The sequence below is a fragment of the Oreochromis aureus genome, linkage group 23 (genome assembly GCF_013358895.1).
Source record: "Oreochromis aureus strain Israel breed Guangdong linkage group 23, ZZ_aureus, whole genome shotgun sequence".
NCBI lineage: Eukaryota > Metazoa > Chordata > Actinopteri > Cichliformes > Cichlidae > Oreochromis > Oreochromis aureus.
In genome coordinates this window covers 34,301,751-34,327,444 of record NC_052963.1, presented here as the reverse complement: position 1 = coordinate 34,327,444, position 25,694 = coordinate 34,301,751, and the positions used below count along the sequence as shown (strand labels likewise).

Sequence of the window (25,694 nt, the reverse complement as noted above, 5' to 3'; positions counted from 1 at the left end):
TTGTCAAATAGGGTTTTCAGCTGTGTATCAACCTGACTTCTGCACAACACAATTGATGGTCCCAACCCCACTAAGAAGGGAAGAAATTCCACAAATGAACCTGATAAAACACACCTGTGAAGTGAAACCATTTCAGGTGACATTCAGGTACATCATGAAGCTCATGGAGAGAAGGGTTTGCAGCGCTGTCAACAAAGCAAAGGGTAGCTACTTTGGGGAATCTGCAGCTTACAAAAATAGCCAATGAGGAAGTTGTTTCTTTTTAAAAATTTATTAATTTGTATTTTTTTTTTTTTTTTTTTTACTTTTTTAAGGATGCAGTCATTCCAAATGTGATGATAATCAATGCAAAGTCTAATATTCAATGAATATACAATATGCATCTGTGTGTGCGTGTGCACACTGAGTGTATATATTATGTGTTTTCCTGTAATTGGGTATGTGTGTCAGAACACCTACTTTTCAGTCACAGCACGGCACTTTATTACAATTTGTTTGTCTGGCCCTGAAGTCTTCATTACGCAGTCACAAAGCACACAGAGACAGGGCTGCAAGGTCGCCATCCGGCAGGCCAAATGGAGATGCGGCCCTCAATTTAGCAACTCTCAGGGGAACACCGTAGACATATCCACACAGAAATACACGCATGAACATATAGATGCGTATTATACTCCTTTCTGAATAATTGCTTTGAAAAAGAGAAAATGCATGAACTCCCAATCATGAAATTAAACTCTTTTTCCACATAGACGGAAAAACTGTGAAATATCAGTCGAGCACAAAAGTAAATCAAAATGCTAAGTGATACTAAAGAAAGTCTTACTTCACCTGCACATTTCATAGTGGATAAATGATGAAAAATAAGCTTTCCAATTGATCAGCCTGTCACTGGTGGGAGAATGATGCTTCAATTTGGTGAAAATGAACCTGATTTCATATTCTTCTACGCGTATCATTACAGCTATTCATGCTAAGGATATCATTTCTGAGTGTATTTGATCACTTAACTACAAACAGTCCTCCTAGACGGCTTTGTTGTATCTTCCTTTGCCCATTAGCTGTTCATTAAAGAGCGGCCTTGTCTGGGCCCAGAGGGTCTGTGTGTGTATGTGTGTGTGTGTGCATGTGCATACAGGTACATTATAGTATCTAATGTATGTGTCTGTGGACATGCTTGCAAGCATTTGTGTGTGTCAAAATATGGATTGCCGATCTCGCACATGCATACCAATGTGGACGTACATACACGTGTGTAAAGCTTCACATTTGTTTTTATACTCCCCAAATTTTAGAGCTTTGTGGCACTGTGAGTTGGGATGCTTATTTACTTCTGTCAAGGTTAATAAATGAAGAAATCAAGGTGAGTGTGTCTCAATTCAGATACAAGGACACTGGTGGATGGTGGGGGGAAGGGGATGGGTGGGATCAGACACCCAGCTGGTACCTCTGAAATTTTAATTAAGCTCTCTCTTTATTTCTCCTCCACAGCCAGACATTGTGGTTGAGTATTCAGACAGTCAGTGGAACTATTTTTTCCCTCAATAAAACCCAAGCCTGTGATGGGATAGTGGGGAGCTGTGGGTTTGCGTTTAAAGGGAGCAGCCTTTTCCCCGCACTCTCTTATCACCTGCCTCACTCAGTCCCCATCCTCTTTGAAGCACACGTGATTTACTGTGTTAATAGTTCTATAGCGTGGTGTCATTGTGGAGTATGTTGAGTGCACAACGGTGTGCTATATTCAGTTTAAATGGAAATGTGCAGGTTAACACACAAAAGTGTCCACATCAGTATCCCCTTTTAAAAGTGAAAATGTAGAATAGTTCATGCTAACACGATTCCCGTCGGGAAAGCATCATGACAAACATTGTTCTTTGACTCTGTGTTTGTTGATGTAGGTTCTTTTTAGCCTTTCATCCTATTTCAACTCTCCAGTTTCACATATTTCACTAGAATTAAATGCCAGTTTGTTTGATAAGAGTTGGACTTGGCCAGTGACCAATTTAATGTGGACTACATAATGGTCTATGGACCATTTCTTGGATTTAAACATTGATGTAATTAAGCAGTTCTTTACTTTTGGACTTCGTGGATGCCCTTCAAGCACAGTTGCTTCATCAATAGTCCAATTTAAGAACATAAATGCACGTGCATATTTATTGGTTTTAGCTGGTGATAATTGCACCATGGACCTTGGCACTATGCATTTTTAAAATACCCACAGAATTGAACATTTTCACTGCTAACAGCTTGTATGGATGTGTATGTGTACCCAAACAAATCAAATTTATTAGCCACTGTTCCAGTGTGATGTGATTTTATTGGCTTGGCAGTTAGGAGGAGATTGGAGAGCAGAGCAAATATATCTGTGAGGAAACTATGAGAATGGTAATGCAGTGTTTTGTGTTTACAGTCATGTTGAAAAGAAAGTGCACTCATTTTTAATTCTAAGGTTTTACATATTGGCATCAACCTCAGATGACGTGACATGTTACACCGGGTTATTTCATCCATCCATTCTCTTCCGCTTATCCTTATCAGGGTCGTGGGGGGGGTGGAGCCTATCCGAGAGGCAGAGTACACCCCTGGACAGGTCGCCAGCCTGACGCAGGGCTAACACAGAGAGACGGACAACCTTTCACACTCACATTCTCACCTACGGACAATTTGGAATTGCCAATTAACCCAACCTCATTAATTGCACGTCTTTGGATTGTGGGTGGAACTCACACAAGCGTGCCTGGGGGGGTTGTAGATTTGCTGTTGCTGTGCTTGGGATCATTGTAATGTTGCGTGATCCAAGTTGGGACAAGCTTTAGCTGTTGGACAAATGGCCTTGCAGTACATTTGATTCTAGAATACTTTGATATACAGAGGAGTTCATGGTTGACTCAAAAACTGCAATGTGTTCAGTTTCTTTGTCTGCAAAACAAACCCACACCGTCATGCTTCCACCCACATGTTTGACCACTGATATTTACTGGATTTTAAAACCCCCCAAGGACCAGATGATTTTTTTTTTTAGTACATCCTGTTACAAAAACCTTTCGTACTTTATTTTTCAAATGACTAATGTTTCTATGAATGTCTTTGTGTCTGTCTGTAAAACATTTAGAGTCATTTTCAGATATTTTCAGTAACTACAGAATGGTACTTTGGGGTCTGAACCACAAAAATGATACATATTTTCAGTAGTAAGCCTGAAAACTTCTGCAGGGCCATTATTGATGACACACTGATATAAAGTTTTAAAGCGGTTCTTTGGAACTTGTCCCGTGGGATTATCCTCTACTTTGAACAAACTTTAGGGCATGTTAAGATCCCTACCTTGAAAAGGACAGAAAGCAAAAGAAACAAGTTTATTAAAACGGTATTTCATTTTCACAACAAATACAGTATGTGAGATTCGCATATAAATCGTTGCCATCCTCCATATGTATAGCAGATGGAACTATTTCAACACATAAATTATTTACTCAACTTTAATCCAAAACAGTTGGGTCCAGAAAACCAAATTAGACGTTCCCACATATTTGAGCTTTTAAGATTAAGCATATATAAGAGCGATGCTCTAGATGAAAGATAACTTAAAGATACTGATTTTGATAATGAAATCAGTGCATCATCAAAGGCATCCCTTTCATGAATTAGTTATGACCAATAAACATGATACACAGGCATTGCAAAGTAAATGCAGTGCAGTGATGTACATAAAAGCTCACTTTAACATGTTCAGGACTGTCAGTTAGAGGAAGAATAAACATTTTTTTTAGGATTTGATGAAGGGAGTTGGGGGTTGTTTGTTGTTTATGAGACACTTAAAAAAACAACAACATAGCTTCATTTTTTTTTTCATGCAGACAAAAAAGCAATAGCACCAGTCTGTTAGTGCCAGTGGAAAAAGTAAGAAAGAAAAAACGCTGATTCAAAGTGTACTGCCTCTCTCTGTATTATTTCTGAGTATCAGTGCAAAAGACTGAGCCTGGGAAAATATCCTTTGTGCTTTTATTCTGAGGGACTGACACCCAAACCTGCGCATACCCACTGATGAAAGCTGAAAACTTTTCTCTCATTGAACATCGTTGTAGCTGCACTGAAGAAACCACATGCTTGATGCTGCGCTGTCAGCATTTGGCCAATTATCTTTAAGAATAGGTAAACCCCACCACTTCATAATATATTATATAAGGAGAATGAGCTTTTAAGACAAGAATGATTATGAACTGTTGTAGGTGGCCTACTTTAACCTAATGCTTTAGCTGCTTAAACTGTAACCTTATTGGTGATCATATTTACTTAAATCAAGCTGCTTGTTAACCTTTTAATCTGAATTATAAATGAGCATGGGTTGTCCTCTTTGTGGTATTTTCAGGTAATCTAATATGCAGTAGACAAAGTTGCACTGAAATTGCTTTTGGAGTTGACAACACATAGTCAGCAACTGTTTAGAACCTTTTTTTTAGGTCGGATTTCTTAAACCACAATGAAGAAAAAAAAAAAAGATTTACCTGTCAAGTGTTTTCAGCTGCTCCCTGTATATTAATCTCATTAGGAGAGTTCTATAGGAAGTGGGAAAGGCACACTCCATTATTTATGGAAGTGTAATTATCTATGGTGTCACAAGCAGGCAGGAATTTACAGGACCCCGGTTCTGCATCAGCACAATGGCTAGCTAGGTAATGAAGCGAACACACCTCCAGGCCCTACAATACACTATCTGATCTGCACCACTGTTTTTAGTGTTGCTTTTTGCTATACTGTTTCTTAGTATTGCAGTATCTCAGGAATGGCGTGCAAGGTGTAGCTAGTAGGTGATGACTTGCTTGTACTCGTATTTCCGCTATGATTACACACATATATATATATATATATATATATATATATATATATGTGTATATATAATAATAATAATAATTATAGTTATAACAATGAAAGTTCACTGGAAAACAAGTAAAGACATACATGTTTGATAACAGATTGGAAACAAAATTGCAAATATTTGCTTGTTGCAGCTTTTTAATTTTTTTCAAATTAACCTCAAATTATTTTTTCATTTTGTTTTATATCACTTTAAGCTGGGGTGACTTGCAGTGAATTTACAAATAATTAAAATATCGTTAGAAGCACAGAGATGTTCAAATAAAATCGCTGTTCATTTATTGGGTGTGTATTTGCGACCCTATAATTTGCCGAAGATATTAGAAAAGCTTTCTTTTTAATTTTCTTGTTTGTTTGTTTTTTATTTTACATGAAGCATACCATTTTAAAAACAGGTAAAGGATTCAAATAGCAATTGCTTACAGTAAAGTGTTTGACTTATATATTTGATTGAACCTTCTTCTTTGGTTTAAAAAGCCCTGATTATATAAATGCATACAGTTAGAGCTTTGAAATATGTAATGACCAAATAAATGTAAAAAGTTTATCAGGAGAGAAATACAATTAAGGAGCATTCTGAGGGTATGTGTTAATTATCGTTACTTTATTGTATGCAGAAACAAACAAACAAAATGAGATAAATAAAGAGAGAGAGAAAATCTAGAGCCAACACAGAGATAGAGAAATAGAGAAGCAGAGACAGGAGTCAGCCAGGCTGGCATGCTTTCTAACTCTCGTCCAGCATTTGACTGTGTGTACAGACTTAGCAGCAGCTTCCACAGCAGCTGCTGCTGCAACGATGGGGTCATTTACATATAAATGAAAGTTGCCGATCACACGCTGCTGACCCCATTTATTTCAGTGGACAGACAGACGGGCAGGCAAGGCAAGCGCCAGCGAGTTGCCGAATTACTCCAAATTACCACATTTCCATCTCTACATCAGCTCCGTCAGGCCTGTAACCAATGTCCCAGTCACTTTTTTCACTGCTCCCTTCTCCCGCATGTACCCACCACCAGGTCTGGAGTGACTCTAATTGGCACTGGTGAATTTAAAGGACCTGTCAGTGGCTGAGGCTGTCACCACCCAGGACAGCACAGCAAAGAAACAACATAGCCAGCGTATCACAGCATGCCACAGAATTGAACAGCATAGCGCAGAAACAACATAGTCAGGTTAGCATTGCACACAAACAGCAAAGTTTGCACATCACAGTGCAGGAATAACAGTGCTCAGCATAGCGCAGTACAGTACAACACTATATAAGTGACAACTCAGCTCATCGAGCACAAATTTATGCGGGATGTAGCATCCTGTGTGTTCATCTGTCACACACTTTATTATTTTTACTGGCAAAAATCTCTTAGGTATTCATTATTTCCTTTATTTTCAATTACAATTCCTATTTAAAGCCCAGTTTTGAGTGTGTCTTTCATCCTCCCACATTTTGCTTCTCTCGCTCAATCATTTTCTCCTCCCGTATTACATTCGTATGTCATTAGTTTGCGTGAGCATCTGGATTTGAATCCTGAACCATATGCCCTATTAGCATCTCTATCTCGCTCCTTCCTTACACATGAAACGACGCAAATGTTCAAACACGCACACACACACATGCACACATTTGCTCAAAGTACCACAGTCTCAAGGTTTTACAAGACAGATTAATGCTAGAGGCCTGGATGATCTTAATGTGACAGCTGTGTCCTTTCCCGGGCTGCAACCCACTCACACACATACACTCTGGCTATCTCCACACATAGGACAGTGCTATTTTCTTCTACTCTGAAAACGAGAGTGATGAACCTTGCTGTAGGAAGGCAGGAAAAGCTAGTACTTGTAGCGGCATTATTTAGCTGGTAAAGCAGCCTCTCTTCCAACTTATTTGTCTCTTTCCTGTCTCATTCTTGGCTAACCAAGCACGCACCCTTATTAGTTCATTAAAAGGAGTCTGCCGCTTCTGCCTGACTTTGGTATAAGCAAGAGAAAGGGAAAAAAGGAGGAAAAGAAAAGGGAAGAGAGTCAAAACACCACTCTCTAATTACCCAAGATTGATGCATCCAGTGAACATCCTGGTAATCAGTGTTGTTTTTATTTGTTTAATGGTAGGACAGGGATCACAGGCAGGCTGACCCTCTCTGATCATTAACAGAATTAATGCAGGGAGAAGCGCACGCAACTCCTCTCTGCTTGCCTGGTCCGGAAATAAGTGTCAGTGTGTTGGTTTGCGAATGCATGCGTGTGTGCGCGCCTCCGTTTATGTTCGAATTTGTTTACATCATTGAAGACTAAAATGAGCCAGCCAACCATACCTATCTAGATTCACTTGTTGAGATGGATATTATTCTGCATGAGATCACTCCACTGTGGAGCTCATTCACTTGCTACGCGACTGTAGATAGGTGGTTTTACAGGGCTGCATCCAATTAAAAAAGACAATTTACTTTCGCTGAGCGAGTTGACAGACAAAGCTAAATTTGTGTTAAGTGAATGTTATTCTATTATAATAGGTTAGGGAACATCTGCTGACCTTATGTGGCTCACGTCTTCTAAGTTTGCTGCATTTTTGGTTCTTCCTGGCGCTTCTTGCCAGTAATCCTGGCAGATTAAACTCAAGTCTTTCTCATAGCTTACTAAGAATTACTTTAAGATGGAAACATACATTAATGAGGAGATCTTGTGACCTGAAACAGGGACGACGTTACTGATGGCGTTTTCTAAACTGCCTGTGTGGGACTGATGCTACTGAGTTCAAACAGCAGTTTAATCAGGATTTTGTTTTCCTTTTTATGGGTATGAGGCTCAAAAGCCCAGTATCTGGCCAGGCTGAGCCATTCACTACTTCAATGGCTGCGCTGATGTGTTTAGATATCTTAACTGTCCATCTGCCTTTGTCCTTTACCATGTAAACATTAATAACTTTTGTACAATATACTGTAGCGGCATATGGGTCTCAGTAAAGTCACTGAAAAATTGATGGTAAGCATAATGGATGCAGCCACTTAAAAAGATGATTCTTGGAGTCGATGGTAATTAATTAACGTACAGTAGCTGTTTTCTGAGGATCTCCAGTCGACCCCCAGGGGCTGACATGCTATATAAATGTCATGACTCACAGTGACAAGAGGAAGAGGATGAGCCTTGATGGGCCAATGAGTAATTAAAGTTAGTGTAGAAAATGAACTAAATCTCAACTGTTGACACTGTTTAAACATCTTCATATTTAATCCTGACAGCAATGCCAGTCACACTGTTGGCCAGGATCCATAATGGATAGCCACACGACAAAAATCAAGCTTCAGCGCCAGTAGTAGGTTTCTGAAAAATGTGTCCTCAAGATGACGTATAAGCATTGATGGAGTGAAAGTGGGCGTGGGTTTAAGATTTAATTCCTTTCTTCATCTGAAGTTCTTAAGATCCTCTCAGACATGCTTCCTCTGGTAACCAAGATTCTTCTGAACTCATGGCGTGAGTGTGTATATGTAGGCATACAGGTGTTTATACATATTCTTTCGGCTAGAATCAATGGTTTTGCTGCTGTACGATGTGGATGGATGTCTGTGGTGTTAAAGAAGGCCTTAAGTTGGATCGATCTTTGAACTTTGAGTGAGAAGAAGATAATTTAAAAAATGCAAAAGAAGGAAAGGCAAAAGCGTGAGTACAGTTTTAAAGTGACACAAAGACAGCAAGGGACCAAAGAGTTTGGAGGAAGATTAAGGAAGTTAAGGGAACTTGTGTAGCAACACTCCATAATGATCTGTACTTCTAAACTAAGATGCACCACTCTGCTTGTAAACACATTATATTCAGACTTTTGTTCTTTCATTGTTCTCATGCATTTATCAGTAGACACAAAGAGACAGACACACACACTGGTAGCAGAAGAATGTGAAACATGGAGACCTTGAAGGCATTTTAAACCATGGCTGTCCTACTGTCCTGCAGGCTAACCTCCAGCAGCCCTGGCGATGTAGTGTCAGCAATGACATTGGGATTCTATTAGCAGGTTGTGCAAGGTGCTGGCCCCCTGCCCTGTGGTAAGACCTACCATTGATCTGTCATGGGAGATGGCTGCTCTCCACTCCCCACTCCCATAGGGCTCAATTTGAACCTTTCCAAAACCCAGGACTGAACCCTCTGCTTGAAATCTACCTGGGGAGTGGAGGGAGAGAGGAGCAGAGAGCTCAAGGTCAGGCGTGACATCGGTGTGCAGATAAAGACCACTTGGTATGGTCGACACGGACCATAATGGCCGGTGAAAAGTGAGGTTATTTGTTATCGATTCCCAATGAGGGAAATCACCAGGTCTATATAATGCTGTTTATGGCTGGGCAGTGTATGTGTGTGTTCGGCAGGGCGGGGGGGTCGATTTGAGGCCAAGCGAACCTTCTGAAGGACAGATGAAGAAATGAAAGTCTTTCTCTCTTTCCTTTGCTCTCTCTAGCCTTCTGTTTTGAATGAGTGCATAGTGATCTGCTTTCCCAGCCAGCCTCATTTGTATTTTTACCGAATTACCCCGGATGCGCAACCTGAACCCACTTAAGCATGTCACTTAGCGTTTGTTGAAGTTAGCCTAGACACGGCCCTCATCAGGTTTCAATGAGGGAGGCTGTGGCTAAGTGGCCACTTGTCATGTTTATTTATTTCATTTTTCCAGTTTCCCACATGATGCCTATGTTTACTGTCCAAGCTGTTTAAAAAGAAAAGCAAGACAAGAGGGAGAGACGTAGCTGATGAACGACGTATAAGCGCCATACCGTGTCATGATGCTTCATAAACTTCTGCTTGTAACTTTTCTAAACCGAGTGAGCTGCTTTAGCGTGGTAGGATCGAGCATGTTCTCTTTAAGTGTAGATGGAGGTTAAATATGCCAGAGAGGAGGTATTTGAATAATGTTGAATAAAATGTGTTTACATATAGTCATAGAGTCTTTTAATCCTTTTTGACTCACACAATATGAAGCAACACTGAGGAACACAGGGGTGTATGTGAATTAACAGTGTGAAAGTACAAACAGAACAGAATATTGAAATTGCCCCCACGGGCGATGCTCGTGTGTGCTGTGGCAGCGAGACACTTCCTGGTGCTGCTCCATTTTATATGTATGAAAATCTCTCACGGATCCATGATATACATTATAGATGAGGGCTCCCATTCTGCACTCCAGTCACTGGAGCAGAATTTTCCATGATATGCACCCCCACCGACACCACCGCCACTGCCGCCCACTCCTCTCCTCTCTTTCTCTGATTTCTCTCTCTCTCCATTCATTTCTCCTTCCATATGCCCTCCCATTGGAACATTGTTTCATCCCTCACCAGTTTCCTTTCATCCCTCTCCAGCCCTTTGGTCTCTTATCATTTTATCCTTCCATAAGTCAAATCTTACATCTTTACTTCCACTCATCCACCCTTCCTTCTTTCGCTTATGCCTCCCCTCCCCCCGTACCATGGAACAAGCAAGTGAGCAAAGAACATGTGACCAGAGAGGTGGGAGCCTGCCCGGCCTCCCCCTGCAGTGCCACCATACGTTGATTTGTCTCCTCCGGTTCCATATTGATTTTGTTTTAAACAAGGGAAAAATACAAGAAGAATGAGGTGCCAGAGGTGACATGAAATAAAAAAAAATAAAATAAAAAGTGAAAAGGGGAAAAGGAAGGGAGGGGGGGAAGAAGAAGAAGAAAGAGAAAAGAGGAAAAGTGTTTCTATGTATCAAATCTATGAGTCGGGTCCCAGGTGGTGCTAGGGTATTATCAAGAGGTTAGCTTCCAGAGGGTAGACTCAAAAAGAAGGGAACAGAAGTGGAAAGAGACTCCTTTATTTAAAAATCTCTTTTTTTATTCCACCCGTTTACTTTGTGCTTGCTAAATGAGTTCTGGGGTCGGCTATGTGGCAAATGCATCTCATTCTACGTCATGGTACAGTTCCTGCCTTAAAATGATTCTCTGCTTAGTTCAATTTAAGTTGTGCGCAGAATAATCGATCCCCCCATTAATTCTACTTAGCTGAGCTTCACAGTACAAGCCTGGGCTTGACTGGTCCACCAAGGCCAGTGCTGCTGAATGGCTGACCTTTACACGGCTCGGACTGCCATTGATTTTCAGCAGGACTTATTTCATGAACTGGGGGTTGGGACGGGGCACCCAGATGAAGATGAACTATGAGGTAAAATCACTTCTTTGGCCCTTTCCATTTTCTGTGCACTCTCCTCTCTCCTCTCTCCTATTGCCTTCTTTTTTTCTCTGTCCTCGTTACTTTGGAATAAGCACTGTAAACCATATTGGCTGAGGACTGTGGGTGCTATGAGAGCAAATAAAGTGTCCCCTCTGTGGACCCCCGCCTCCCAACTCCACCACCGCCATGAGTTACGAGTCCACCCTCCAACCCTTGTCTTATAAGTGAAGACTTGATGTGTGTGTGTGTGTGTGTGTGTGTGTGTGTGTGTGTGTGTGTGTGTGTGTGTGTGTGTGTGTGTGTGTGTGTGTGTGTGTGTGTGTGTGTGTGTGTGTGTGTGTGTGTGTGTGTGTGTGTGTGTGTGTGTGTGTGTGTGTGTGTGTGTGTGTGTGTGTGTGTGAGTGAGAGAGCGTGTATTCATATCTTTGTGAGGACCAAAAATTGGACATTTACTGTACTTATGGGGACCAAAATCCCCACAAGTTTGAAGGCATTTTTGAGACTCAAAATGTGGTTTTATTGTCGGGGTTACAATTGGGTTATGGTTAGGTTTAGTGTAAGGGTTAGGCATTCATTTTTTATGTTTATGGTTTGGGTAAGTGGCTAAAAGCATTATGTCAATTGGATGTCCCCACAAGATATGCATACCTGACGTGTGTGTGTGTCTGTGCTTTAGGTTCACTTGTGAGTATCTTTGCATTCATTTTTCTGTCCATGCTTGAGTGTATGTAGGTTACATCCTTAAGTGCTTTTGGATCGCTCTCTGAGTGACATTGTCCCTTGGTATTAGCACTCAAGAACAAATGCAAAGCGGCATGTGAACTAGCCTTAGTGCTCACAGGACTGCCATGAAAAAAGAAAGAATTGAGAAAAACAATGCTGACCTAATGGCTCGACACATCATCCACATTACAAGAGCAGGAAGGACAGAGAAGAAAAGAGAATGCTGCTCAAATCTAAAGTGTAATTTTATGATTTAAACATTAGATACTGAACAGTGGTAAATATTTAAGTGTCTAATTTTTTTTAGACAGATGTGTGAAGATAAACACAGCACCAGTGAACAATAAAGTAATTGATTAACGTTAAACCAGCAAGGAAGAAAAGCATAGGAGGCTTCTGTTCTTTTTCTTGAGTTCATGCAGAGTGCACTGAATGTCTCCCTTTCTCCCTTGCCCTCTCTCTCTGCACCTCTCCCTCCTCTTGGCCTGCAAGAGCTGTATATCAGTGACTGTTGACTGTAAAAAACATATTCAAATTTAATACCTGCTCATGAATACATGCACGCATACAAAAATCCCTGGGCAGAGGGAAGCATGAGAAGCAAGTGAAGTCATGGTCTGTAGATGCTGCTGTAAAAATGGAGGAGGATACGTTATGAGGTTAGTGGTGGGGATGGCAGGGGGGAAGATGTGTAGCATTTCGATGCTCAAGGTAAGGCATCATAACTGGACAACTGAATCTCTCACTGAAGCTTAATTCCCTTACACCTCTGTAGATCTGAAAGAGAACTGTCTCTACCATGAAATATTATCAAAGCTAACATATGCTTTTCTTTCTTGTTTTCTTATTTTTGTTTACTTATTTACTCTGGTCATTTAATGGCCAGTTAGACACTCTGCATTGTTATTTTTAGAATCAGTTAGGCTCATTTGTCATACCCAGAATGCTTTAGGATAGAATTTTTGTTTTCTATATCTCTCGAGTTTTCAAAATTTCAGTAAATAGCTTTACATTGATGGATAGAGAAATATAAAATGCAATATAAAACCAATACTGATGGGAAATTTGCAGTAATTAGCATAGGAAATGTGCACATATTTTATATGTAATGAAATGTAGTGCGTATGTACTTGCCTTTCTTTTCTTTTTTTTTTTTTCTGTGATCTTCTACAATATCCACAACTCTTCAAGGCCAGCAAAATGGACCACATGACACTGTGCTACCAACCATTTAGACAAGGATGACGAAACGAGCACAGACAAAACCAAGCGGTGTAATGAGTTATGTTGTGGGGGCATCGCTATTTCACTAAATCGCCCGAATCACTCAAGTCCAGACATCATAACACAGAGCGGTGATGAGAATCCACGTGAGATCATAAACCCCCAGTGGCCTCAACTAATTACAAAGACCAAGAAGTGGTGGACAGTTGCACGCTGTGCCAGAAACATGCAGGAAACTCTCAACCAGTGGCTGTGCCCACCCACAGAGACCCGACAGTGTCCAGTCATCATATCCAGACACCCAGTAGCACTCACAGGACCGCAGGAGCCGAGGGAAAGCGAACCGGCTCAAAGCCCAAGAAGGACACCAGCCAGCACAACCTAGACGCACACCCCCAGTGGCACAGGGCAACCAGTCACACAGCAATCCCTACCCCTAGCACCCGCACCAACCCTGGAAGATCAAGTTGCACCCACCCCACCCCAGAGAACCAGGGACAGGGACATGGCAGCGAACCTGCAGGGAGGACTCCCCCACAGAGTAGCACAGAGTAGGGGGGAAAGGAGAAAAGAATTTGGTGACCCTCCACCAAAGGAGGAATTGTCCAGGTGTCACATCTCAGGCACAATCTAGCTGTTTGGAAGGTGTACCCATGGCTGGAAAGAAAACCCTAAATACCTGTGTCAGTTTAACTTGAATCTTTGGCAGAATTTACAGTTCTGGTGATTCTGGGGCAAATTCTTCACAGCTGTTTACATTGGAGATTGGGGTTGATGACATTCTGAATGTGCAATACACAGACGTGTGCTTTGTTTCATAGGTCTTTCACTGGGTTTCGGTGCAGTTTAAGGAAACGAAAAGAACAAAAGCAATACCCAAAAAATGAATGTAATGCAATGGGCCAGTCTGGATAACAAACACTTGGAGCCCTCATCACTTTTTCATTTTTTGAAATTTAGTTCTTTAGCTGTTGTGATAACTACCCATAGCCTCAAAGAACATATTCGTCTATGTGTTAAAAAACACATCCCTCATCCTCGGTTCCAAGCCACAGCTCACTCTGCAGTGCAACTTTGCCCTGCAGCACCTCCTTGTCTTTAAACCTGAATCTATGCCTCTTTCTAAACTGTGTACAGAACATGACAAAATTTCTTTTATTCCCGCGGCGTCCAAAATTTTGACAGAATTTAGACACAGGCACACATACTGAACACTGCCCCAAACTCCATTTACTCACCCACTTCAAACCTTACCATTGAAATAAGCCACACAAGGCCTTAGGAGGCAGTGAGGAGTGGGAGTTGGCAAAGACACTTCCAATGTGTTTTCCGCTCCAGTGCTTCTTGTTCTCACTTCGTCAGAGTGTGTTTGCTGCAGATTTGGAGAAATGGCGAGAGGTCAGGCCAGTGTGCTGCTTGTCTGGCCCCCGGGTTCTGTGCAGTTCAAGGTTGAAGCTGACACAGTGAGAGGGGTCTTTGTGTTTATTTAGCAAACAATTTCACTGTGTTGTAGCCTCAGACTTGAGGGGAAGGAGGAGGCGAGAGAGGCTAGAAGACAGGCCCGTTCCCTTTGTGTGGTGCTGAATGCGCTTATAGACAAGCAAGGATTTTCTCTAAGTGTCAGGATGAAACATAAGCAGGCTTTGCAGCCAAGGGCTGGAGTGGTGGGAGAGTGATGGGACCAGGAGAAGTCGCAGGTGACAGAGTGCTCTGTGTGTGTGTGTGTGCGTGTGTGCGTGCGTGCGTGCGTGCGTGCGTGCGTGCGTGCGTGCGTGCGTGCGTGTGTGTGTGTGTGTGTGACATGGGGTATTGATATGCTGGGAATGAAGCTTGGAGCAGATGGACAGAGCAGGCTGGATCTATGTCGATCCTGTGAGTTCTGGCTCCTTGTCACAATCCGGCCTTTGATGGACTCGCACAAAAACATACACATGTACCAGGCAACTGTGCCCAGTTGAGATTTTACCAACTTGATAAGAATCCTATTCAGTTGCAAATGGTTGATCATTCTATCGTTAATAACCATTGTGTCATACTGAGAGAACAACGGGGGAGACCTACTATGGTTCATCAGAGAAACCCGCAGGATTCAGGCAGGAGGGCATTTATACTGAAAGAATATGTGCAGTGAAAGGAAGGGAGAATCAGAGTTAAAGGAGGATGTACTGAGATTCTTCTGAAAACAAAATCGGTTAAAGAAAGTATTGTTAAGCTCTCCTCATTTGTAGATTGGGTTCGTTCATTGGTCTGTTTCATTTCCAGGTTCTATTTTTTAGCCTGTCTCACTGTTTCTGGCTCCTCTCACACCTTTCTCCGAAGCAAAGCCAACATGCTTGGCGCTGTCCCTGTCTAAATCCCTCCTTCCATCTATCTCTATCCTCCTCTGGCTTCACCTTCTGCTGTTCCCCTCTTTTTCTGTGAAGGGTAGCATAGGGAGTGGAGGAAAAAATGCAGGTGCTGGTGAATTTCTAATAGGCAATCATAGTGCTCAGGACAAGATTCCTACTGGAGGTCTTGGGACCATTAAAGAAACGTCAACTCGGCATAGGTATGCCAAGAATTATGAGTCAGTGGGCAGACAACACTTTTTGGCACCTATTGGTCAGGGCAGCAGGCCGTAATCTGTCACAATCCTGGAGTTGCTGTGACAGCAGCAGGAGCATTCTGGGCTCAACACAGAGGGTAAAGGAAACATGCAGGAAACATGCAGCTCAGGATGTGTGTGTGCATGTGTGTGCGTGCTATTGGATGGATGGGAGCGTTTGCGAGATTTGCAGAACACAGATGCCATAACATATTTGGTACATTTAGGCTTCCATTAACAAACCTAAATGCTTTCAGAATAAAGTCGTGGCTTTCATAGCCAAACACTATGAAAGCAGGGACAGGGCTGAGGGAGAAGTAACAGCAGCAAATCCCACGCATGACGGGGGCTGCTTCATGTAGTTTTTGCTGTCTCTCCATATCAATAAATCAATAACATAATAATCAATAACATCTAATTAAATAAAAGAATGAACAAGACAGTTATTGTTTTTTTTATTGTTATTAATGAAAATTCTGCTGGACGTAACACCATATGATCTAAGTTGAAGTGCATGTGTAGTAGTGTGCTTGCATGTGAGCATCCAGGATGTGATTATCTACATCACTACCTTAGCTGTAACTCACTGATGGTCAGGAAAGACGTAATCTTCAAAGCAAATATCAAAGCTGTGGCCAGATAGGAAACATAGCATCGGTGCATAAGGGCACCTTTAAGCATTAAAGCCTCACACAAGTCCAGATCTGTAATTCTGTCACGGCACATATCCTCCATCATTCCATTACTTCCTGCTCACTCCGGACCCTTTCTGTGGCGCATGCTGGGATTGGCATGATGTCGCCCTTCTGAAGCCACTGGGTTGGGTCTGTCGTCGCGATCTTATCTTTCTAAGGACAGTTCCTCAAAATGAACTGAAGAGAGTAAACCACATGAAACAGCGAGCAGAATAAAAAAGAGAGGGATTCTGTCTGTGTGTGTGGGAGAGATGTGAGCCCACCAAAAGCTTAAGCCTCCAGTGTGCTGTGCAGATAAGATTCATTAGATAGGTTGGTAAATGCAAGAGAGAGGCAAAGCAAGGCAGAGAGAGAGCGAGCGAGCGAGAGAGGGAGAGATTGAGCTTGCTGCTGCTCCAGCATTTGTTGACACAGATTTACAATGAGTCTCCCACTGCTTCACGCATTACAGTAACACACCATGTCAATAGCTCTCTGGGCTAGAAAAGCAGCCATGCCAAAGATGTCTGGGAGTGATGCCCTTCCCCTGATAACCAAAGTGTGGCTCATAAGTCAGGACGTGTAGGAGAAGGCGGGGTGGGACATGAAAAAAATATTTCTCTTTTCTGTTTTTAAACACCCCCCCGCCCCACTCTTCTCTCGCAATCTCTTCATCTTCTCACTCATCTTTTCATTCGTTTTTGCTTTTCTGTCACTTCTCTAAGATCCTTTTCCTCCCCCTGTCTTTCCATCTCCCTGGGTCTCTTACTTTTCTCTCCTTCTGTTTCTCTTTATCTCTTGGACGCCCCGCTACAGGCTCAGTAGGACAGGATTTAGGCATTAGCTCAATCCCCCTATCTACTCCCCCTCATGATTGCACACTGTTTCTATCACCCACATACCCAAGTCCAGTGCACAAGTCTTGTAGGACTCAGTCTCTCATACAAATACTGTTAGAGAGCTTATACTCCACAAGGCAGGAAGACATAATCAACTAGACGGACAAGCGTGGTGTGAAAGCGAGCATGCCTGTGCAGAGGGTTTGAATAGTAATAAGGAAACTCAGAGGTGGATGGTGAGATTTTTATATGGTATTTTGGGCTAATTAGACTCTTTACAGAAGTAATAAAGAGTTTGATCAGAACCAACTCATCCACGCCATGCGTGTCTGCTGAGTCATGGGGCGCCACAAATGAGGTAGTTCTGATGTGTGACATTCACCTTCATGAAATCTTGATGAGAGCCGAGTTCTGTTGTCTGTGTAATGAGGGCTGTAGCAGGCAGACAGCTGGCCAACCACTTCAGCTACTAAAGCTATGATAATAGAGAGGGTTGGAAAGTCTTTTGGAAAGCATTCGGTAGATGGACTTCAGGCTGTTTCTGGGAGGCAGTTAGTGTTTTGGGGGAAGAAATAAACAGGAACTTGGATGGCATCAGACAACAGAAGGTCTAATGGTCTTAATCAGAGATGTTGTAGTGGTGCTAGTGGTTATGGTACTACAGATTGCACATGTTCGTGAGTTAGCTGTGGCTTCATTGCTAATTGGTGTATTACAAGAAGAAGCATTCAATGTAACAGATGGATATTAACAATTTTGTTCCAATATAAGTTGTTCAGCCTTTGTAAAAAAGTAACACTTAATCATACAGCATAAGTACAAAGTAAAAACAAATTGCACTCTGAGCAGCAGTATACATGTTTATCTTTGAGTGCGCCTCTACACATGATATCCTGCAAGAAAATCATAATAAAGCCTGTGTCTTATTTCTATTCAAAGTGAATATAGATTTTTGGAGTAGAACTTTTTTCTTGCTTACAAATCTGATACCGACTAGCTGAGGTCTGCAGGTGTCTGTCAGTCCATGTCAGTGCCTCGAGCTTTAAATCCTTTTGCTTCTGATAGGAATCCCAAAGCTTATAGTGGCTGCCATCTTCTCAGCACTGACTGATGCTTCTTATCAGGACCACCACACTGCTGCTGCCAGCACATTTCCACATATGGCTAAATTATAAATCATTTGCACAAACATTCTCCCTCATGCATTCAAACACATATGAGCATTCACGCACGAGCAGTACAGGATGAGTACAGTGTAGGCAGTAACGCCTCATTCAGTCAAAAGTGTAGTTATTAGTTAAATGCACATGAATATAAACCCATGCATGAATTTCTGTTTATTTAGCTTTTTATTTAATTACTATGCTTGGTGACTGAGTTAATTTCCTGTTTTATTTTGGTAATGTGTTTCCCCTGCGTTCGGCTGTTTTCGCCTGCACCCGATCACATTTTTGTATGTAGGTAGTGTTGTCTCTGTCAGCTGGCGGTCTGGCTTTTTGCCCTTGTGTTCTTTCTGTGGCTATCTCTGGTGTCTTTGTATTGTTTTGTTCCTGGACTTAATAAGTGATTCTTAGCTTTCATTCAAATATTCATTTTGTTTGCTACACTCATGAACTTTATATTTGGGTCCATACTTGCTAACATCCAACATCTAATGTATCTGAAATCACATACATTGTGTTATAGGCCCATGGTAATGGGAATATATCAAGAACTTGTGCTAATGGTTGGTGACAACAAGCAGGCCTTTCACTTTTTTAATAAGTAAGTAAAATCTAATTTGTATAACACCTTTCAAGATAAACATGACAAAGTGCCTCCCCCCAAAATGCCAGAGCATAAAAACAAAACTTAACCAAAACAAAAATGCACATAATTTATTACTATTGTGATTGCAACGAAGCACTTTTAAAGTGTAAAACATTACACAAAGGCTCTCTGCTGTCATGCTCTCTTCCTCTCTACGCTCTCCTTCCTACTGTATACAGTACAGATTTATTAGCTAGAGCCGGGGCCCCCGGACAGTCACCACTCAGCACTCCCTCAGATCAATAATTGGAAATATTAATTATATCAGCTGAGACGGCCCAGTCGGAAGGGGGCTGTTTATGCTCCTGTTACTGAGCAGTGCAGCAGTATGAGCTCTGATGGCCCACTAATGCGTATTAATGATCCCAGGACAAACATTACTCTATATTAAACTGGAACGAAAGCCAGAAGACATCACACATATTATATGGCTGTTAGAGTTATTTTATTGCAGCCCTCTAAGTAAGAGCTGTTGGATAACTGTTTTTAAAGGACTGCTTCTACTGAGGAATTGGCTTTTTAAAAAACAAGACGGGATTTACTGCAGTTTTATTTCTGTTTACTGTTCATGTTTTCGTGTATCTCTTTTCATGAATATGAAAGTTCAAAATTTCCACTGTTTGAGGCTTGGAATCGCACCAGGTCTTTCAAAGCAGCGTTATTGTCTCCCCACTGGCCGTCTCTGGGGTTTCACCATTTAAAGAATGGGACTTTGTACTGCTCAATCCTGCTAAACTCTAGTTATGAACTTCCTCCTGTCACAGATAGTGCCAGCAGTAGACTTGAAATCCACCCCACAACTGGCTGACAAAATCTCGACTACACATCCTTTGACTTTTGTGGTAAAATATAAAATCAGACACTCGAATGGCTCTATCCCAGAGGTGGATAGGGATTGCTTAAATAGAAACCATTTTAGCAGGTTAAAAAAGTGTGTAATACGTTAATTAGATATGTGTATCACTTTGTAACAGTATATGTAAAGGGATAGCTGACCATCAGTCTTGTAGACTAATGAACAGAGACAAACCAGCTGGCTGAGTGTGTATATTCCAGGCATAGTGCACACTACATTATGTTCTGTAAGCCCCGGGGTTTCCATCTGACCCTTCTCATAAAACAGCAACATACTAGTGTTAAAAGCTTTAATTTAACTGACTGCGGGCTTAACTGGGCAAATGAGGCGGTTCAATGAAAGCATATAGATTTGTCGAAGCCCTTAGAGCAACACAGTGTGTGGAATGGGAAATGGAGAAAGACCAGGGCGCTTACTGGGAAAACCAAAAACTCTTTTCGCTCGAGGTGGAATTCAAAGAATGTTAGCTAGTTTAAAGATCGTGAAGCAACTGATTGAAGCTTATTTATTTGCTTCAGTCAAACACGATCAGTTTACTTTCACAATCTCCTGGTAATGGCCTCTAAGATTCAGAATAAGTAATGTAAAGAAAGAAGAAAGTCCCCATCTTTTCTTCCACACAGTTTAAAAAACATGTTTAGGGCAGAAGGCACATGCATCAAACTTTTATTTTACTGCAAATGTATTTTTATATAATGATGAAATTAGTATAACAATGATTCTGTGGGAGATACAAAACCCATTACAAAAAATTAAAATCTTGATTAATGCAGTATGTGGTTGGTTCCCCTTGTAGATCCTGTGATGCAAATAATAATGAACAAATTTAGAAAAAAATGAATATAAGAGACAAATTATTTGTGCTCCACAATATCAGACATATAGCTATAGCGAGTTTCTCTCCCAGTATTTATTCACATTCAAAATGCATTTTCATCGTTTTGCCAATTATAATTGATGTCCCACAAATATGCAAACAGTACATTTGAGCAGAGGGTGGCCTAAGGAAGCAGGTGGTTAATTTGTGCTGTAAATATACAGTGTTTGTATAGTGCAGGTGCTTTTTTTCCTGTCTTTGTTTTGTCTTTTTGGGTTTTTTTCACAGTGTGTTTGAAAGTGAAAGGCAGGAAAGTGGAGTCAGAGCAGCAGAAATGGCACTCAGCAGAGAGGCAATCTTATCTAAGAGCTGCAGGCATCTTTTTCCTTCACTGTCTTTCTCCCTTCGGCGCTGTACTTCTCTTACGACTTTCTCCATTTCTTCTTGTCGTTTTCCAAAATCTCACCTATTTTTTATTTATTTATTTTTTTTGTCTGGTATTTTCATTCGCCTCACTTGATCATTCCCACATATTTATTAATAGATAAAAGAGAGAAAAGAATCAGTTACTGTTTCATTCTTTATTAGCATGTCAATAATCTACGAGCTCCAGTTGTTAAAGGGCATAGTGAGAAAAGACGCCCTAAAGTAGCAGAGTTAATTAATGGTTTCCTTGGCAACACCAGTACTTAATAAATTTAACTTAAGTTACCTTGTCTGTGCATGTGTGAGCACGCTAATAGTACGGGTGTACAATTTGCACTTAATTTCTGCTGGAATTACACGATTTTCTTTATGTGTTCAAGGGAAATTTAACAAACTGAGAGCCATCAGCTGTGACTGTTCTGGACCATAATGCATTGCTCTCGGGCAAATAAATAGACCATTAAGCTGGCATGTTGGAGGCTGAACAGTAACTAGCTTTAGAGAACTGCCTCCCACACACAGGCACCCTGTAGAGATGGCTGAGATCATAGCATTGTAGAGCCACAGCCGTGGATTTGGCCTCCTCCATCATGCATTTGAACAAAAATCAACTGGCAGGATCGAAGCGTCTTTTGTCCGTTTGACACGTCAAAGGCAAATTCAAAGATTTCCTGTGTTGTTGTGAAGGAGCCGAGGGTTGTTAAGTTATCTGTGAATTTGTCTTGCGGCTGTTTCTTTCCCCATTTCAGAGGTGTTTCTGTCTCAGAGGTTGCTTTGAACGTGTGCGATAGTATTGCGGTTGATTCTGTAATCTATCCGAACACGCTGCGGAGCAGTGCACCCCGTGGCTTGGCATTAGCATACCGTAGTGCTACTTTGCTCGTGTTATACAAGGAAAAGAAAGCACTTGTAGATGGATAGGGAGAGAGAGAGGAGCCACCCAAGACACAAGGAGCTGAAACCACAACCTTCACAAGGATAACAACCTCTCTGTTTTCCTACAAAGTCTTAGCTGGTTCTAGTTATTATTTACGATGGGTAAATTTATGGAATAATTTCAGCTAGGGAAGGTTACTCAGTTCCTCAAGGTGAAAATGGATACGTTTAGCACTTAATGAATCGGGCCTGGGCCTCTGCCCCATATATCAGCATGTTATTAAGACATTTTAAAATCCCATTATGGTGTTTCTCCTTGAACATGTCATGCTTTTATTGGACTGCCCTGTCTTTAAATCTGACCTTTTCAGCCCTGTTCTGGAATTGAACGGGGCAAAAAAAGATACATGACAGGACGATGGTTCAAAATATACATATCTGTCTATAAAAATATCAGCGCAGGTCGGTTTTGACTGCAACGCCAGGAATGACAAGTGGTCTTAAATAGCAGCTACAAATGGTTCAAGAGGTTGCTTTTATATTCCAGTAATCTTGTTACATGTTTGGGCTATTTGTGGTCTCATTTTTTTAATCCAGTCTTTTTGTTCTCACAATTGTTGACTCAGTCAAAAAAGGGTGTGATGCTGGCATTTTGACGTGTGCAGATAAATCATCTTATGAGCTTTATGCTCTGCTGCCGTACATACACATATTATATGCGCAGGTGGGTGTATAAACAGCATGTATGACTCATATATTCAATTTCAAAACAGCTGCTGCTGTAACAAACATTTTGGGAATCACAGTTACATCTTTCACTCTTCCTCCAAACAAATCTGCCAAAGTCGGGCAAAATTGTTCAGCTTGAACAACAAAAATGAAAAAAGAAGGAGGTAAAATTGGGGAAGGAGGAGAGCGTGACACAAAGACTGTGATGACAGAGGCATCTAATCCAGGCAATGCCATTCTTATCAGGGTCCAGTGGATTAGAGTGAGCCTTCTAACCAGAGAATCCTTCCCAGCCAGACACTCTCCACAGCCCAAGGGCCTGGATCAATAGGCCTGCATTGATCTCTCTCCTCCTGTGGCTGGATTCACTTTTATTAGGACTGCCTTGGTCTCTCTCACTTAGACACACATATGCAGCCCTTCAACTTCTTCATGCAGCCGCCATGAAAAATCCCAAATAGGATTGTGTGTGTGTGTGTGTGTGTGTGTGTGTGTGTGTGTGTGTGTGTGTGTGTGTGTGTGTGTAAATGGGAGCTTAGATTGTTTTGGTTTCACTAAGTAGCCAGCTCCAGAAAGACTACAGTATCAAGTCGACTCAGCTGTATGATGGTGTTTAGGTTGCCTCCGCAGCCACGGCACTTTGATCAGTATTGCAGAGTAGCTATTCATATGGGAGCTAGGGAGCTTGACATCCTTGGTTTGTGGCCTTCTGTTGTAGCAACGCCGGCCCGAGTCACCACCTCTAACCTCGCTGACACTCTTTCTTTTCTCTCTTCCAGATGACTCGCCCCATCCAGGTGAAACCAGCCGACAGCGAGAGCCGTGGAGGTAGTTGTCTTCTTTTCTTCATCATTTATTCACATCCCTCTTTTCATCTGCCTTATCTAGGCTAATTCTTTTCATTTCTTCCCCTCTGATCTCATCTGTTCCACTGCTCTAAATGCAATAATGATAACACTCTTTTTTTTGTCCTATCCCACTTCCCTTTCCTTCTTGTTGTTGCACTTCCATTCAATATGGGAGCAGTTTGAACAAATCGTAACCAAACTATGTGAATGTAGATTTAAAACATTGGGTGACATCAAACAGGAAGTTTGACTTGACTTAACTGCATGTCACCAGGTTTGCAGCAATTTTTAATTTTTTGTTGTTTTTTTTACTGATAGTAATTCACATACTGGATTTATGGCTTAATCTCTCATGCGTATGCTTTTTTTGATTAAAGAATGTTTCACTGATGTGGTGAGCTCTGCCAATCTCTCTTTCCCTGTTTCCTTTTGTGAATACAATATTATTGCAATGTAATTTAGATAGTTATTAGAATCAGTACTGGAACCGCAGCCATTGCAAAGATCCAGTTAAAACCCACACTGCTTGATCTTGTGCATTTGAATCACAAGACTAAATAGTATAGACAGGAAAAATGGAGCAGAAGCTTGTTCAGCTTGCCAAACAATCAATAAATGTGCAGGGATCTTGCCAAGATCCTCATTATTTGGCCTTAATTCTGTCCTCTTTGATCTCTCCCATATTTGGAGGCTTTTATGTACTCACTGTCTCTCTGCATATATGTTAATGGGATGCAGAGGCATCCTTCAAGTCAGTGGCAGAAACGACAAACCTCACTGTTATTATTTGGTGTGCATCTCATCTCGTGTCACCACGTAACAAAGCAAGTTCCTTTTTGTTATTTAAAGGAGGGATGCTGTTCAGTATTTGTCATCCTGGTGCAAACAGAGAGATTTGGACGGTTAAAACAGAGGCAGAGAAAATGCAAAAATGATGCCAAATGTGTGCAGCTGCTGTGCAGCACTTCTGAGGCTTTACCTAAAAACCCCTGCCTGTTTTGGGTGAATTAGGATTGCTGGCCACTTGGCCGCCTGTCACATGCACAATCTTCAAAGGACAGCATAACCCCTTGAGATGAATGGAGGAAAGGCCAATAAAGATCACTGTCAGTCCCCCATGCTTTCATTCGTTCGTTCTTTCTTTCTGTCGTTCTTTCTTTCTTTCTATGCCATCCTCCCTCCTTCTCTAAAACATTTACAGGAGTGGTGAGACAAGCACAAGGGTCTTGTGCTGTCAAGATTGATGTCCCCTATAGCTCCATTGATTTTGCCATTGTGGTGCTCTGTGTCCACATTAACAATGACACTCAGCTGTCTCTTTACTTGGTTGTGAGTAGCTGGGTTTAGAGCTCCCAGGGCACTTTGGTCAGTATGGGATCTTCTTAGTGGCTGGCCGTGGGGACCCCGCTGAGGAACAAATGAGTGCTGGAACAGACCTGAGAGTCGCACATCATCTTAAATGAACAGGTCAGAGTGCCACCACAGGGGCAATCAAGCACAAGCGTGACTTTAACGGGTTAGGACAGAAGTGAAAGCGGGGAGACGTAGTTTGTGGGGAGGGGAACGATCTGACTGTCATTTTAAAATCTGCTGTTTTTCTTCTAATCTGCTGTCCTGAATTCTTTCCTTTGTAATTATTGGCAAAGATAATTTATGTTAGCTAATAGCCTGTGTTATGCCCTACTTTTACAAGCTTTAGCATCTTATTCACTGCAATTCTGATTTTCTCAGTAATCACTGCTAAATTTAACTACCTTCAATATTATTATTATTTGTTTTTATGCTTATCTGCCTGCCTTCAGCGTCCAGATCAGTAACTTCTAGAGTATAAATCAACACAGTGTACTGCAGAGCGGATGCAAAAATATTAATTAGCCTCTTAGTGCAGTGGAGGGAGGGACACGAGGGACAGACTCAGCGTGGCCTGCTCTCTCAGGGGCCACGCCGCTAGTCCGATAGGGGGCATATATTCCTCAGTGCACACAGTCACACTAAAACACACAGTCATCCTAATTAGTCCCTTAATCTCATTATGAGGAGGACAGTTCAGATCACCTGCACCAGGTTTCCATCCATGAGGGAAAGACCTGTTACTGTGGTTTTATGCCTGCTGGACCTCCGCTTCAGTGGCAGCAACTCTCTGCTGTTATTAAGCCCAGACAGGCCCAGGCGAGAACAGCGCACGATTATTATTGCAGTAAAAACTGAAATGACCTCACACAGGAATAAGGTAGAACATAT

At 41.7% G+C, this 25,694-nt stretch overlaps 1 protein-coding gene across 5 annotated transcripts in view; it reads left to right on the top strand.

Annotated features, from left to right (window-relative positions):
• celf5a (cugbp, Elav-like family member 5a) overlaps nucleotides 1-25,694 on the top strand; it is a 175,961-nt gene that overhangs the window by 75,306 nt on the left and 74,961 nt on the right. For all 5 annotated transcript variants that reach the window (XM_039606282.1, XM_039606279.1, XM_039606281.1 and 2 more), the window contains exon 3: nucleotides 23,385-23,433. In XM_039606282.1, coding sequence (XP_039462216.1) covers nucleotides 23,385-23,433 — 49 coding nt within the window. The remainder of the gene's footprint in view (nucleotides 1-23,384; nucleotides 23,434-25,694) is intronic.